A 12,690-nucleotide genomic window follows, 5' to 3' on the forward strand; every position below is an offset into this window, starting at 1 on the left:
ATTTTGCACTCTTCTCTAATGTTTCTTTCACTTTCCCCTTTGCCATGATTCCTTGCGCTTCGAAAGATAATTTTCACAGCCGAGTAAGATAATTTAATTGCAATGTTGCAAAGCCAGAAACGTACACAATTTTCATGGAATTTTGTGAGGGTTAGAAAAAAAACGTTGCATACCTCTTAGGAAATTCCATCAACCATCCTTTCTTCTACAAACCGTAGTCTCCTACTGATGATGTCCCTTAACCCTCTCTTTAATTATTCTGTCTCAGTCTGTGCGGTGGAGTTAGCTCAGCAGTAGATTTGTATATTTCTTGGTTCTATTCTATGGTTCAGTAATTAATATAGATAGAATGAGTCATAACATAGCATTTATGTTTGCCTATTGAACTTTAACATCATCAAGCGCGGTGCACTAAGGACAGAAGAATAATGCCTTGCTACTGGTTGTAATTCGGTACATATATGTGTTTTCGGAAGGTACGTTAAAAACTCATATCAGTTGATATTTCATTTAAAGGGCAGTAGACTGGCAGTAAACATCACGTACGAGTTCGGCATTGAACTCGGTTCTCTATGGTTACTACGTGAGCAAAGGTCTTTCGAGTTAATTACCAGTGCATAATTTGCTGCGCAGTAATTTGGTAGATAAATGGTGCAGAAAGAGACAATGCAGAGCAAACGCTTATCAATCTCACAAGGCGTTTAAACCTTCCGAAATAGAGATTGTCAAAAGTGTGCCTGGCCTGGAAGGAATTTCAGATTGTGTTTTTATCTGTTACTCGGGTGCTGCGTGTCACTTGCCAACCAGCCTTTAAAAATACTCTAATGCTCTCAAAACCCAAGTGAAGTGGCTCTATCAAGAAAAGAAAAAAACACCAACGAGAAAGCCTGCTTGGTTCCTGAGCTGGTTTGAAAGTTTTTTCCCAGTGCTGGTGTGTTCTTTGCTGAAAGATTAAACTTTAACTTAGAATTTCCATTTTAGTCACTTACAATTATTTCATCAATAGTGGGATTGACGACAGTGCTATTCCATTTGCTTACTGAAATATGTTAATTTGTGTTGTCTTATGCCGTATTGTGTTGCGACTAATTGCACTGCATTAACTGCTTTTTTTTATTCCAGATTAGTAAAATAGGTCACTGAGCAATTGCACCTGTATCAGTCATGTGGGTTACCTGTAAGACGAAAGATCAAATCCTGCCCGTTTGAGTCAGCCTTTTTCTTTCTCTATTCAGTACAAGTATTGCAACCCAGCTGGGAGTTGATTCGACCTCTTGTCCTCAGTGCTTTAGAACTGCATGGCTGCAGCTGAAAGTACATATAACGTTCTTAATGTTTAGACCACTGGCTTATTTGAAAACCACACCAATGCTGATTCACTATATTGGCAACCAGGATGTGCAAGTACTATTCATATCTGTATGTCCATACCAAAAACATACTACAAAAGTCGTGGGCTGCTAGTAAAGGGGCGTGGTTTGCTGGGGCGTGACCGTAGATTTTCTATTCAGCAATCCTTCTCTAAATTAGGATTCGGAGTGCAATGGTTTGATCCGGCTGGGGAGGCACTGGGAATCCAGGAGGTAAGACCAGTGAAAAGTGAGTGAGGAGATGCTGTTTAGGAGCAGTAGTTGAAAGGTGAGTGCGGAGTGTGCTCTATCGGTGGGACTCCCTCACCAGCGTGGATGCCACATTTAAAGACGGTTCCTCATCCAGTTTCGACCTGCACCAAATGCCAAATTCATATTATGAAGCTGGTGGGGCAGATAGAAAGACATTCAGGTTTAGACCAGCCTGTTGCTGTTCAAATATGCACTGCTTTCACTCAGGTAGTAGACGCCATCTATGAGTAAAGCAGAGGCCCAACAGCCCTATCCTTGGAAAGGAGAGCAGATAGAATCAACGTCCACATAGAATCCCCGTGAGCTGAGTGGGGTATCTACTGTAATCCCACTCCTTATGGAGAAATTAGTAGGTTTACTTAATGAGACTAGGTGTTGGCTTGGAGTACCAAATGTAGGCCATTCCTGCAGAAGACATTATGTGCAGCTTTTTTCAGTTGCTGGGATAGAGATGTTATAATATAATAGTTTCTCTGGAGAAACATAGCCAATCATATAGCAAAAAAGTGACCTATGTTTGCAAATAGGGTAGCCTTGAACTTGTATATACACAAATGGACAGGTTTTAAGCAAGGTATGGGAGGCTGCATGCATTTGAGCTAGCTACAAGCAATGTTTGTGGTTGCATCAAGAAAATCGACAGCAAAAATGGCCCCCCACACAGACCATAAAACAGGCCCACAAACCTCCAAGTATTTGGTTCAGACCAGCCCCTTGGGCACTGCTTGACTTCCTTACAGGCCAGTTCGACCCTACTTTTAAGTTGGGTTGGTAACTGATTCACAAAGGAGAAGCTGTCTCTATAGCACAGTCGCCCCCTTAGAAAATAGTGGAGAGTAGCCTCAATGGGAAACATTTTTAAAGCGACTCCTGTCCCTTAATGCAAGCACAGTGACTGAGGTCTGCTGTCTGTTGCAGGCGATCATCCCTGTATTCTCATGGGTTGCAAATTGTGACCTCCTAATTTATTATTCATCAGAAAGGTAATTTTGACCCTCTGCAAGGACAATTTCCAATGCGGCATATTAGTACATAGATTGCATTGCAAATGGCATCCACGTCGACAAATCAGAGTGCAATTTACACAGATTCGTACATCAAACCCACAGTTCTGTGAGAGTGCCCTACTTAACTATACCCCCTTACCGACCACAGATACCACACTTAATATACAAACTGGCACACATACACACACACACACACACACACAGGCACACACATGAATGGACATTGAGTTAAAGAGCATAACTATCAGTAGTGCAGGAGATGTAGTGACACTGGCGCAAAGATGTGGCAATGGCCCACTGCACCCCAATAATGTCTGTCTTTTACTATTCAGCCAGTAGTTTGAGTTGCCGGTTTTTCTTGCCCGAATAAGAATGCCATGCTCTTGGTGGACTCGTTGATAACGTTGTGTTTGATTCTTTGTCCCAGCGTCAGCACTGCTGCTGAAGTGCAAGAGGGAGCTCAAGGCACGTAAACATCACCAAGACGCAGGGATATTCACACCTGTTTACTTACGTTCATAGCACTGCCCTCGTGGCCCCTGAGACTAGGGGTAGGATGGGCAATCGCAAAAGGACCAAAGATCAGATCTGTATCTCTAGGTACATTTAACGGAGAGCCATGCTCAGGAAGCGTTATTTTACTGGCAGCATCACTTCATCCTGGGGTGGTCTTATGAGGTCAATTATCATTTAGTCTATTTCGGGATAAAGAAACATATCTTTTTGTTCAGAGGATGTTCTGTGTTTAACATTTTAACGTTATTTTACTTTTTAGATGTGATTGACATAAAGTATCATTATGTGATTTATCAGCAGCTGGTAACCTTCTTGTTGCCATCACTAAATGTTCCAGGGTCCTCTTTAGGGACTCCTGTGGCAATGCATCACTTCTGTTTCCGGTTCTTAAAGGATACAGCCAGATATTAGTTGTTTAACATGTAACAACATATTTAACGTTGCGACAATGTGAATCAATGGAAACCTAATTTTTCAAGTATTTACGGAAGTTGTGTCCAATGACTGATTAAAAGCGGGTAATGAGTATGCCCATCGCAGAGCTGTCCACTCATCTGCCCCATCTTCTTCCTATTATTCTAGCACTCAAGAGCCCCGCTGCGTTCCACGAGCAAAGGAAAAGTCTGGAGCGAGCCAAGGTAACGTCTGCGCGTATCCGCACCTGTCTTTATAAATCAGCGCAACCCGAGGGTTCCATTCCAGCAGCAGCACAATTTATGACAAGCACGGCGAGTACAGGTTTCTCCCGGACCATAGACCTAGAGGTACCATAAACTATCAACATTCAGTTTCCAATCTAGCTTGAAATATTTTTCTTGCGTACTGCAGGAGAGTTATGCAATGGAAATGGTGAACCTTGATACGTGGCATCAGTGTCCTTCACTCGCTGCCATGTCATAGTACGTCATGTTCCATCACACGAAGGGGGCAAGCAGTAAGCCTGCACATGCCTGGGTACTGTTTGTTCACTAACAGAATAGATGCGTTGTTATTTGTTTTATTTTTCCTTTAATTAATAAACGAATGAGAAAGGTAACACCTATAAAATCGACAAACCGTATTGCTATAGATAACTCTGCATCAGTAGAATTAACATGAACACAGAAACCCTCAAAAGCTAAGTGCCGCCTCCATGTTTATTTTGAACTTCCCTACAATCAGAGAAACCTTGCATTGCCATCTAAGGTTGCATTTTTTACTGCGCTTCTTATGCGTTAATCAGAGAAAGCTAGCAAGGTCATCTAGGGTTAGATTTAATACTGTGCCATAAGGCCCTACCCCCTCATTCAGAGAAAGTTACATTTGACATGTAAGGTTGAACTTCATGCTGCACCAGCAATCAACCTAGAAACCCAGCAGTCAAGAAATTTAGCGTTGCAATTTAAAGTTTGATATAATACTGTGTCACAATGCCTTAGCCCTTAACCAGCCAAAACTAGCATAGCCTACTAATGCTGGATTTAATACTGTGCTGTAATTCCTAATCCATCATTTGGAGAAAGCTGCCTTGGTCATCTAGGAATTCGTTTAACACTGTGCCTTAACACCTTATCCATCACTAAGAGAAAGCTAGCTTTGCTATGTATGGTTGGGGTTAATATTGTGCCATAGTGCCTTACACATCAATTACAGAAAGCTAACATGGCTATCTGGGGTTGACATTATTATCATGTCCTAACTCCTTATCCATCCCTCAGATGACTCCCTTCAAAAATCACCAATTTTAATTAAGATTGGTGTTTGTTTAAAACATCTACATGCATCCATCTGACTCTATTGATTAAAACGCATCATTCTGTTTTGCTTACTTCTGGCAGTGAGACTCCTCAACTGAAAAGACACAACTTAGAACAGGATAAGGTTTCGTAAGAATATTTAAAATGGTTGCCAGCAGAGCAAGGAAAGTTTTCTGACATAAGATATTATAATCATCCAATTTTCAGTTTTATTATTCGCATATTTCATGTCGGTCAGCTAGCGTTTTGTTTCTGAAACCATTCTAAACTGACTTCAGACGATACATGTGATTTACAGGTATCCAGCAGTAAACTGTAAAGACATAGGATAATAAATGTAAATAAAATAGCTAGAAGGGTAGTATGGCTGGCAACAGTAGAGCAGGTGCTGTAGCGCCAGGACGTGGGTGTCCACGGGGGGTTGGAGGGCTGGGGAACAAGGGTGGGTCACTTGCCCCCTCCCCCCCGGATTTAGGTACGGCCTGGTGTGCAGGCTCACAGTGCAGTGTAACACTACGACTGCCATAGATTTACACTGCCTGCACTCATACGCCCATGGCCCCTGCCAAAAACAGCCCAGGACACCATGGACCGCCCCCTGAAACAAATTCTGCAGACACCCATGCACCAGGGCCCAGGAAGACCATCAATCAATCAATCAGTATTTGTAAAGCTCTGCCACTCTCCTGTGAGGGTTTCAAGGTGCTGGTAGGGGGAAAGGAGGCCTCATCCGAAGAGCCATGTCTTGAGGTTCTTCCTGAAGATGGTGAGTGACGGGCTTTGTCTAAGGTGCAGGGGTAGGTTGTTTCAGAGGTTGTTCCAGTCCCCACTAATAGCTGTTTTTTAACTTCTAAACATGCAGTAAGAGAATATTTGCCTTGATTACATTAGGGCTCATAGCTCCCTTGCTTCTCCCCATGGAAAGAAGCATGAAGGGGGATCAATCCTAGGCAGTAATCCTAGGATTCATCAACTTCAGCATTCAACAGTGCCAGTGGCAGTCTCATAAAAAAAAGTTGGTCCCCTGCACTTATGTTTGTACACATTAACCACTGTCTCTAAGGACAATACATTACCACACTCCCTGTCCACATACTTTGAAAGGACCACACTAAAAGTAACAAAGCCCATTGGGAATAGTGATTACACACTACAGATTTTATGCAGTGGCGTAGACCACCATGTCTGTGATTGCTTTTTAATAAAGCTAGCTTTTTTCCCAAACACAGAACATTTTCCTTAAAAAAGGATGTGTTTAAAAAAAAAAAATGAAATGTATCATATTTAGTTTTTTTAAGGATAGGCAGTGGTCCGTGGGACCACAGCCTGCTCTCAAAAGATATTTTTTCAGACATTCTCAAAGAGGGAGGGGTCCCTTGGGAACCTAATCCCATTTGTGAATGAGTACAGTGCAAATGTTATGCAACCACATTTTGGTCACAATCCATTGGTACATACATACCTGTTTGGCAAGGGTGTCCTGAACATGCCCCTAACAAAGAACAATTCTGTTTGTGTTTGCAAACCCAAACTGCGATTCGGTAACGAGCTTCTGAATTGCAATTTGGATAATATTAATGCTTGTAGACATATTTTTAAAGGTGACACAGAAGAAACATTTGTGTCCCCCACCCCTGTATCCCATATGAGACAATGCCATTAGTGTACTAAGAGGCAAGTCGGGTGTTGTGTGCACCTAATGTGGGGCCTAGATTCTTACTATACAGTACATGGATCAACATTCTAGCTTGGTAAATAAAACAAAAGAGCTATTTGTACAATTCACACTCTGAAGTAAGGTATTTCAAAGTGCTCTCTTATGCACCAATAAGGAAAAAGTAGGCATAGTGAAATAAAACATTTGCTTAAGACCACACAATTTATGTCAAGCAGGGAAGCCAAAACTGATCCCAAGTTGTCTCTTCTCTGATGTTTCCATTTTGTCTTTCCTCATCCGGATGCCTGTGAGTGTCATACTCTCTGTCATTACATTGCCTCTTTTTACTGCCTGGGGTTCAGGTGGCCTGGTGGGCGCTAGGTTTCTTCTCCGTCAGTGGTCATATTGGGTCCTTATCTTATCTTGTGTTTTTGGGCAACTGTGTTTTTTTGTTAGTGAGTCATGTGTCCCATTTGCCTCCTTGGTGCTCCTGTGTGGGGACGTTACAGTTGTGGGGTGAGGTAGGGCCTACCTCGGTTGCATTGGGCTGCCAGTTTGGTTATGGACAGCAGTGGTGTTACTGTTGGTCCCTCCTGGCTGTTAGTGCTGGTGGGATTGGTTTGTCCTGGGAGATTGCCGTATGGGCCTTTACCTATTTTTTTGTGGCAGACTGGCTGATGCTCTCCTCTGGCTCCGCAACTGCTAGGTTGTCTGGGGGGAGGGGAAGTGAGGAGTGGGCCGTATTGCTGTCTCCCTGCTTTTGTTGCATTGGTGGCCTTGGGGTTTGCTGGCTGGGTGGTTTCTACCTTTTTCCCTTCTCGGATCCTCCTTTTCTCGTACGCTTCTTGTGTTCCTCCTGGGTTGCAGCTGTTTGTGGGTGCTGGGGTCCATTGGGGGTATCGGCTGTTGACCTTTTTGCTTCGGCGGTCTCTTTTTTGGTGGGTTTGCCTGCCAGGCGGTGGCTTCTATCTCTATGTTCCTCAGATCTGATTCTGCTGCACTTCTCCCTCCTGTGGTTGGGGGGTGTGCCTGTGGTCTCTCCCTTGGTGAGGAGGTTTCCTGTGTATGTTGGGACTATTTTTGTTGCTCCCTTGTGTTCGTTCTCTTGGTGCAATTGGTCCCATCCCGTTTTTTGAGTAGGCCTCAGTGGCCTTTGTCTCCTGGAGTCCTGCAGGGTGCGGGGTTCTGTATGGACTTCCGTGTGGCTCCCGGGTTTGACTCTCGGCATCAGCGCAACGTCCTGTGATTCTGGGAAAATCACTTAATTTCCCCGTGCCCATGGACAGCGCCTTGAGTCCCTCACAGGTGATAAGCTGTGCTATATAAATCTACATTTAATTTAATTTCCCTGTTTGTGCATGATGTGGAGGGTCACCCTGCCTGTAAAGTTTGTTTCCTGCTGCCCTGTTGGGGCTTGGGTGTTGTCCCGTTTGGTAGACCTGTTGGGGGATGTGTCATGCCTTCTCTTTTCAGCGATCTTCCTGGCATGGTTGTGTTATGTGCTTCTGGTGTGGCCTTCTGTTTGTTTTCAGTGGTCCCCTGGGTCTCTGTTTTTTACTGGTTTTGAGGGGGGCATTGTTGTTGCACCACTCTGGGTGGCCTCGTCTCCCCTCTCCCTGAACCCCTGACTGGGGTTTGTTGGTTGTGGGCAGGTAGTGGGTGAATTAATTTGGGGGTTCGTTGGCTGGTGTCCTTCCCTCCAGCTTGTTGGGTATCTTTCTTTTTTTGCCACTGGGTACCTAGTTTTTGAGGACATCATTGGGCTACATTTTTTTCTTGACCTTTTTGTCCTCTCTGCCTCTTTGGCCTTTCCTTCCTTGTTCTTGGGGTTTTGCCTACCGCCGCTGGTTCTGGCCTGTTTGGATCCTTAAGGGGTGCTGGTCCAGGGATGTGGAAGGTTTTGTGCACTCTCTTTAGGCAGGGTTGCTGTCGCTGTTTCCTATATTGAAGGTTGGTCTCCTTTTGCTCCTGTTTATTGCTTCTTGTTTCGCCTTGGGGCTTGGTATTTTTTGGTACTGGTTTCCAGTTTCTGATTCCACCTGCCCCATCTTGTCCATGTGTGATGCAGTGTTTGGTGTTGTTGCCTGCAATTCTTTCTCTGCTGTTGCACATTCTGGGCTGATGAGAGAGCGGCACAGGAGAATGACTAGAGACTGCATCAGTGGGCCTTTCCTGGCAATTCCTCCCACTTATGTGGGAGACTTAATGAATATGTGTGCTTCCATTCCAGTGTGTGTAGTCTTCCTCCCCTCATTGGCGATGTATGGCAGTTTGGCTCTGTTGTGTCCTCTACAGTCTCCATGCTGGTGTCTGTGCGATGGCTCACTGCTTGCTCCGCATCCCTGCTGTCCCCCCTTGTCTCGAGTTGGTGGGGGTTTCTCCTGCAGTTGTGGTGGTTTGGTTTGAGGCCTGGTTTCTTCGGCCACCTTGGTTTACTCTTGCTGTTTTACTTATGCTCTAGTTTTTGGTGGTATCCTCCTTTAGCCGGCTTATCAGTGTTGTATTTCTTTTGTCTTCTTCCTAGTTCTGCCCTGGTGGGGTTTTCTCAGGGTGTCTCTGCTCCAGGGTTCTCCAGAATGTTCCAATGAAGGCCCCCTTTCTGGTTGCACTTGGGTTGGGTGGTCCAGTTGGGCTGTGACTCTCGTTTGTTTGCTCTGGGGTGGTCGTGGTGTTTTGGGTCAGGTCCCTCCTATGGGGGTTTTGCTGATCTTCCTTCTCCTGTTTATGTGCTCTGGAGATGGCAGAAGGGCTGTTATGTTTTTCCTTTTCCGTCGTGGTAGTCTTGGATTGGTTTCCTCTAGACTGTTTGTTCACTGCTTGGACTTCTCTTTGCAGATGGTTTTCCCCTGCCTCTGTTGTGGGTTTTACCCGGTTGTTGGGTTGAGGGATTATCTAATTTATATCCTTCTCCGGTGTTTTGGGCTGTTTGGGGTTGTCCTTTGGAGTGCTGCTTTTTTGTGGGGGTTTTTCTTCTCCGAAGGCCAGATTCTCAGGCATGGGTATTCTCACTTGTAATGAATGGGACCAGGACAGGAGGGACCTGGAGGTAATGCCCTATTATTTACAGGTAATCTTCATTTCTCCTGGTTCTGCTGTCCTCATCTCACTCATTATACCCCTTCATCCCGGACATCTGTCCTTTATTGTGTGGTATGGTAGTTCAGGCGGAATGCTGTGTAAAGTACGCATTTTATACTCCAGGTAAGGAGGGGTGAGCGGGTAGGGCTGCCAGCACTCCTTGTTCTTTTTTTCTGTCAGCGAGATAGATTTATCGCACTTGTAATGAATGGGACAAGGACAACAGGACAGGAGTAATGAAGATTACCAGTAATAGGACAATAGGTTTGAGCATGGATGGCAGGCAGAATCTACTTTAAACCTCAGCTCATTGTTGGCTCGATGGTTCAAGAATACTGCAAATTGAGCCATGGTCAGGTATCTGAGTGAGTATCACTCGAGCCTGGCTCTAGCTTTCAGAGGCTCTCCCACTTGTAGTCTTATGTATGAGACTTTGCACAATCCTAGTTACAAGCACTGGCACTCTGTGCAAAAGATTGAAAATAGAGAGGTGGAAAAGGATCCTCCAATAGGAAGCGTAAAAAGGAAGAGTGGAGGTGTGGGAGAAGGGATTCCGGCTCGAACATGGGAAGGGAAGAGGTGGCATTTCTTTTGGGGGATTCTGGTAGGTGTACATTTGGAGAATTAAACACGTGTGAAGGAAATAATTATTGACGGAACAAACATGGCGGATGTGAATTGGATTTTGCTGTACATGAGAATGTAATTTGTTGAACCCTTGGCTCGGACATTGGCTGGTAGAAACTGACACTCATTGGTGAATAGTCTGCCTTTTCTAACACTCACAATGAATATGTGAAGTGTGTGTATACTAGCTGACTGTAAGTAACGTAAGGCTCGCCTCAGAGGAGAATTAATGACACTGGGTAACTTTGCGGTGAAAACTGTATCACCAAGACTTTGGGAATAGTTGCGCTCTATAATACAGCTGCCAAGTGTCAAGGGGCTCACTTTGGCACACGCTGCCGTAGCTAAGGATGAAACACAGCTAACATTCAGGCAGTTCATAAATGGAATAAATAAATACGCCAGGAAAGCATTCCTTGAGTTGGTTTTTCTAAAGGGCATAGGCTGACATTTATCGTGTGCGTTGGCGGTTGGATACCGTTGAGCCGACATATAGTCACAAATTCCAAAAACTAGGATTGTGTTCAACAATATAATTACCAGTCAGCTGTGTGTTTTTGTTTTCAGGTAACAACGCGTTGCATATTTCCAGTAGGCGTAGGTCGCTATACTTTATTTGGTGGTTGCGGGTTTGAGGTGGAAATAATTTGAGCCACTCTGGGTGTCAGATAAAAATGTCAGAAGAGTATCCCAATGTTACCTTTAGTACTTTTAAGGTCACTTGGTTAAAATGAAGGCAAATGGGTCGGGCCTGCCCCAGCAGGGCTGGTGACTCTACTAGCTGTTGTCAGTGCTGTGGAGCCGTGCAGAGGGACGCTGCTTTGGCGGAGAGGATATCCGTCACCCTTGTGATGTAGTAACCCTCTGCCGAGATCTAAATCAGGCCCTAAATTACCTCAAGTCTTTTTATAGTATATAAAAGTTGTAGATTTCACTGAAATCTATGTGGCATAACAATAAAAATATGTGAGACATATTTAAACAACACAGATAATATACAAAATATCATACTTCAAGGTGTAAACCATGTGAATGTATTTTTGTTTTACAGACTGAAGATTATTTGAAGCACAAAATGAGAAACAGGCCTGAAAGGTCGGATTTGGTCAATATGCATATATTAGAAGGTAAGAAGTGCTTAATTTTGTTTCTAATTATAAATGATACACTGGAAGGACGTGTGTCGCTCCCCATTTTCACCTCCTGAATTTTGATGTGGTACATCAGATAAATCTTTTTATCAGTGGCCATGGTGATGCAGATGTCCTAACATCTCCCTAAATTTGCAGTGTCAGGTAAGCACACTAACACTAATTAAAGAACTGCCTTATTTCCATCACTATCAAGCTGGCGGTTGACCAAGGGAAACAAGTTGCATTATTACTTTTAGATCTATCTGCAGAGTTTGATACAGTATCTCACCTGATTTTTCTGCAATGACAGGAAAGTACCTTGTTTTGAATCTGCTATTTTTTATCTGACAGAAACCAGTTTGTCTGGAGGCTGCCTTATGCTTCTGACCTTAAACCACTAAAGTTTGGTATCCCTCAGGGCTCTGTCCTGAATCCAATGCTGTTTAATATCTATGTGACCCTTCTCTGGCAGTTTTGGTGGAATCTTTTGGTGTGCAAGTCATGTATTACACTGGTGACACTCAGATTCTTTTCACTTGGGACAGTTATGTACCAAACACCCTGACTAGATTTAAGGTCTGCCTATATGCAGTGTCCAGTGGATGGTCTGAGCAACTTACAGTACAACATGAGCAAAACTGAAATACTACTATTTGGCACATCTTCTCCCACCTTGGATAGAAAATCATGGCCCAGTCTCGTTCTGCCTCCACCAACCCCTGCAACCATCATATGTAATCTTAGGGTAAAGTTGAATAATAGAATGTCTTTTGGCCCTCAGGTGGGAGGTGTGGTGGGCGTCTGTTTTGAACTACTATATCTCTAAAGAAGTTACTGTTTTTGTCACCCATGCAGTGCCAAAAGCTGGCGCTAAATGCCCTTACCACTTCACGGCTGGGCAATGCCAATTCCCTGTATTGGGGCTTACCAATTTAGGAGACTTCAGCTGGTGCAGAATGCAACACTTCAGCTTCTTTTAAATCTTCAGAGAGGACACCATTATCTGAAAGAGCTGCACTGACTTCCGGTTACTGAAAGAGAGCAGTTTAAAGGGCTTATGATGGCCCACAAAGCCTTCCACCAGGCCGGGCCACATTATCTGGCTTAAAGGATTACACCCTACCTTCCAGCAAGAACCCTCCATTCCCTGGATGCCCTGCTGGTGATTGTTCCTAAACTTAAAACAAATAAATAGGGTGGCACTTCCTTCTTTTTCTTGCTGCCACTGCATGGAATGCCCTCCCCTTTCACCTAATGGCCATGAAGGACAAAGTCTCCTTTAAACTTAGCCTTAAAACCTTAACAACGTATTGT

At 44.1% G+C, this 12,690-nt stretch overlaps 1 protein-coding gene across 7 annotated transcripts in view; it reads left to right on the forward strand.

Moving 5' to 3' along the window:
- MYOCD (myocardin) overlaps positions 1-12,690 on the forward strand; it is a 155,529-nt gene that overhangs the window by 58,313 nt on the left and 84,526 nt on the right. For 6 of the 7 annotated variants that reach the window (XM_069200370.1, XM_069200371.1, XM_069200375.1 and 3 more), the window contains 2 exons: positions 3,728-3,783; positions 11,295-11,370. In XM_069200370.1, coding sequence (XP_069056471.1) covers positions 3,728-3,783; positions 11,295-11,370 — 132 coding nt within the window. The other variant, XM_069200373.1, reaches the window with a different exon arrangement.

Source organism: Pleurodeles waltl, chromosome 7, assembly GCF_031143425.1.
Source record: "Pleurodeles waltl isolate 20211129_DDA chromosome 7, aPleWal1.hap1.20221129, whole genome shotgun sequence".
In the NCBI taxonomy this organism is placed as follows: domain Eukaryota; kingdom Metazoa; phylum Chordata; class Amphibia; order Caudata; family Salamandridae; genus Pleurodeles; species Pleurodeles waltl.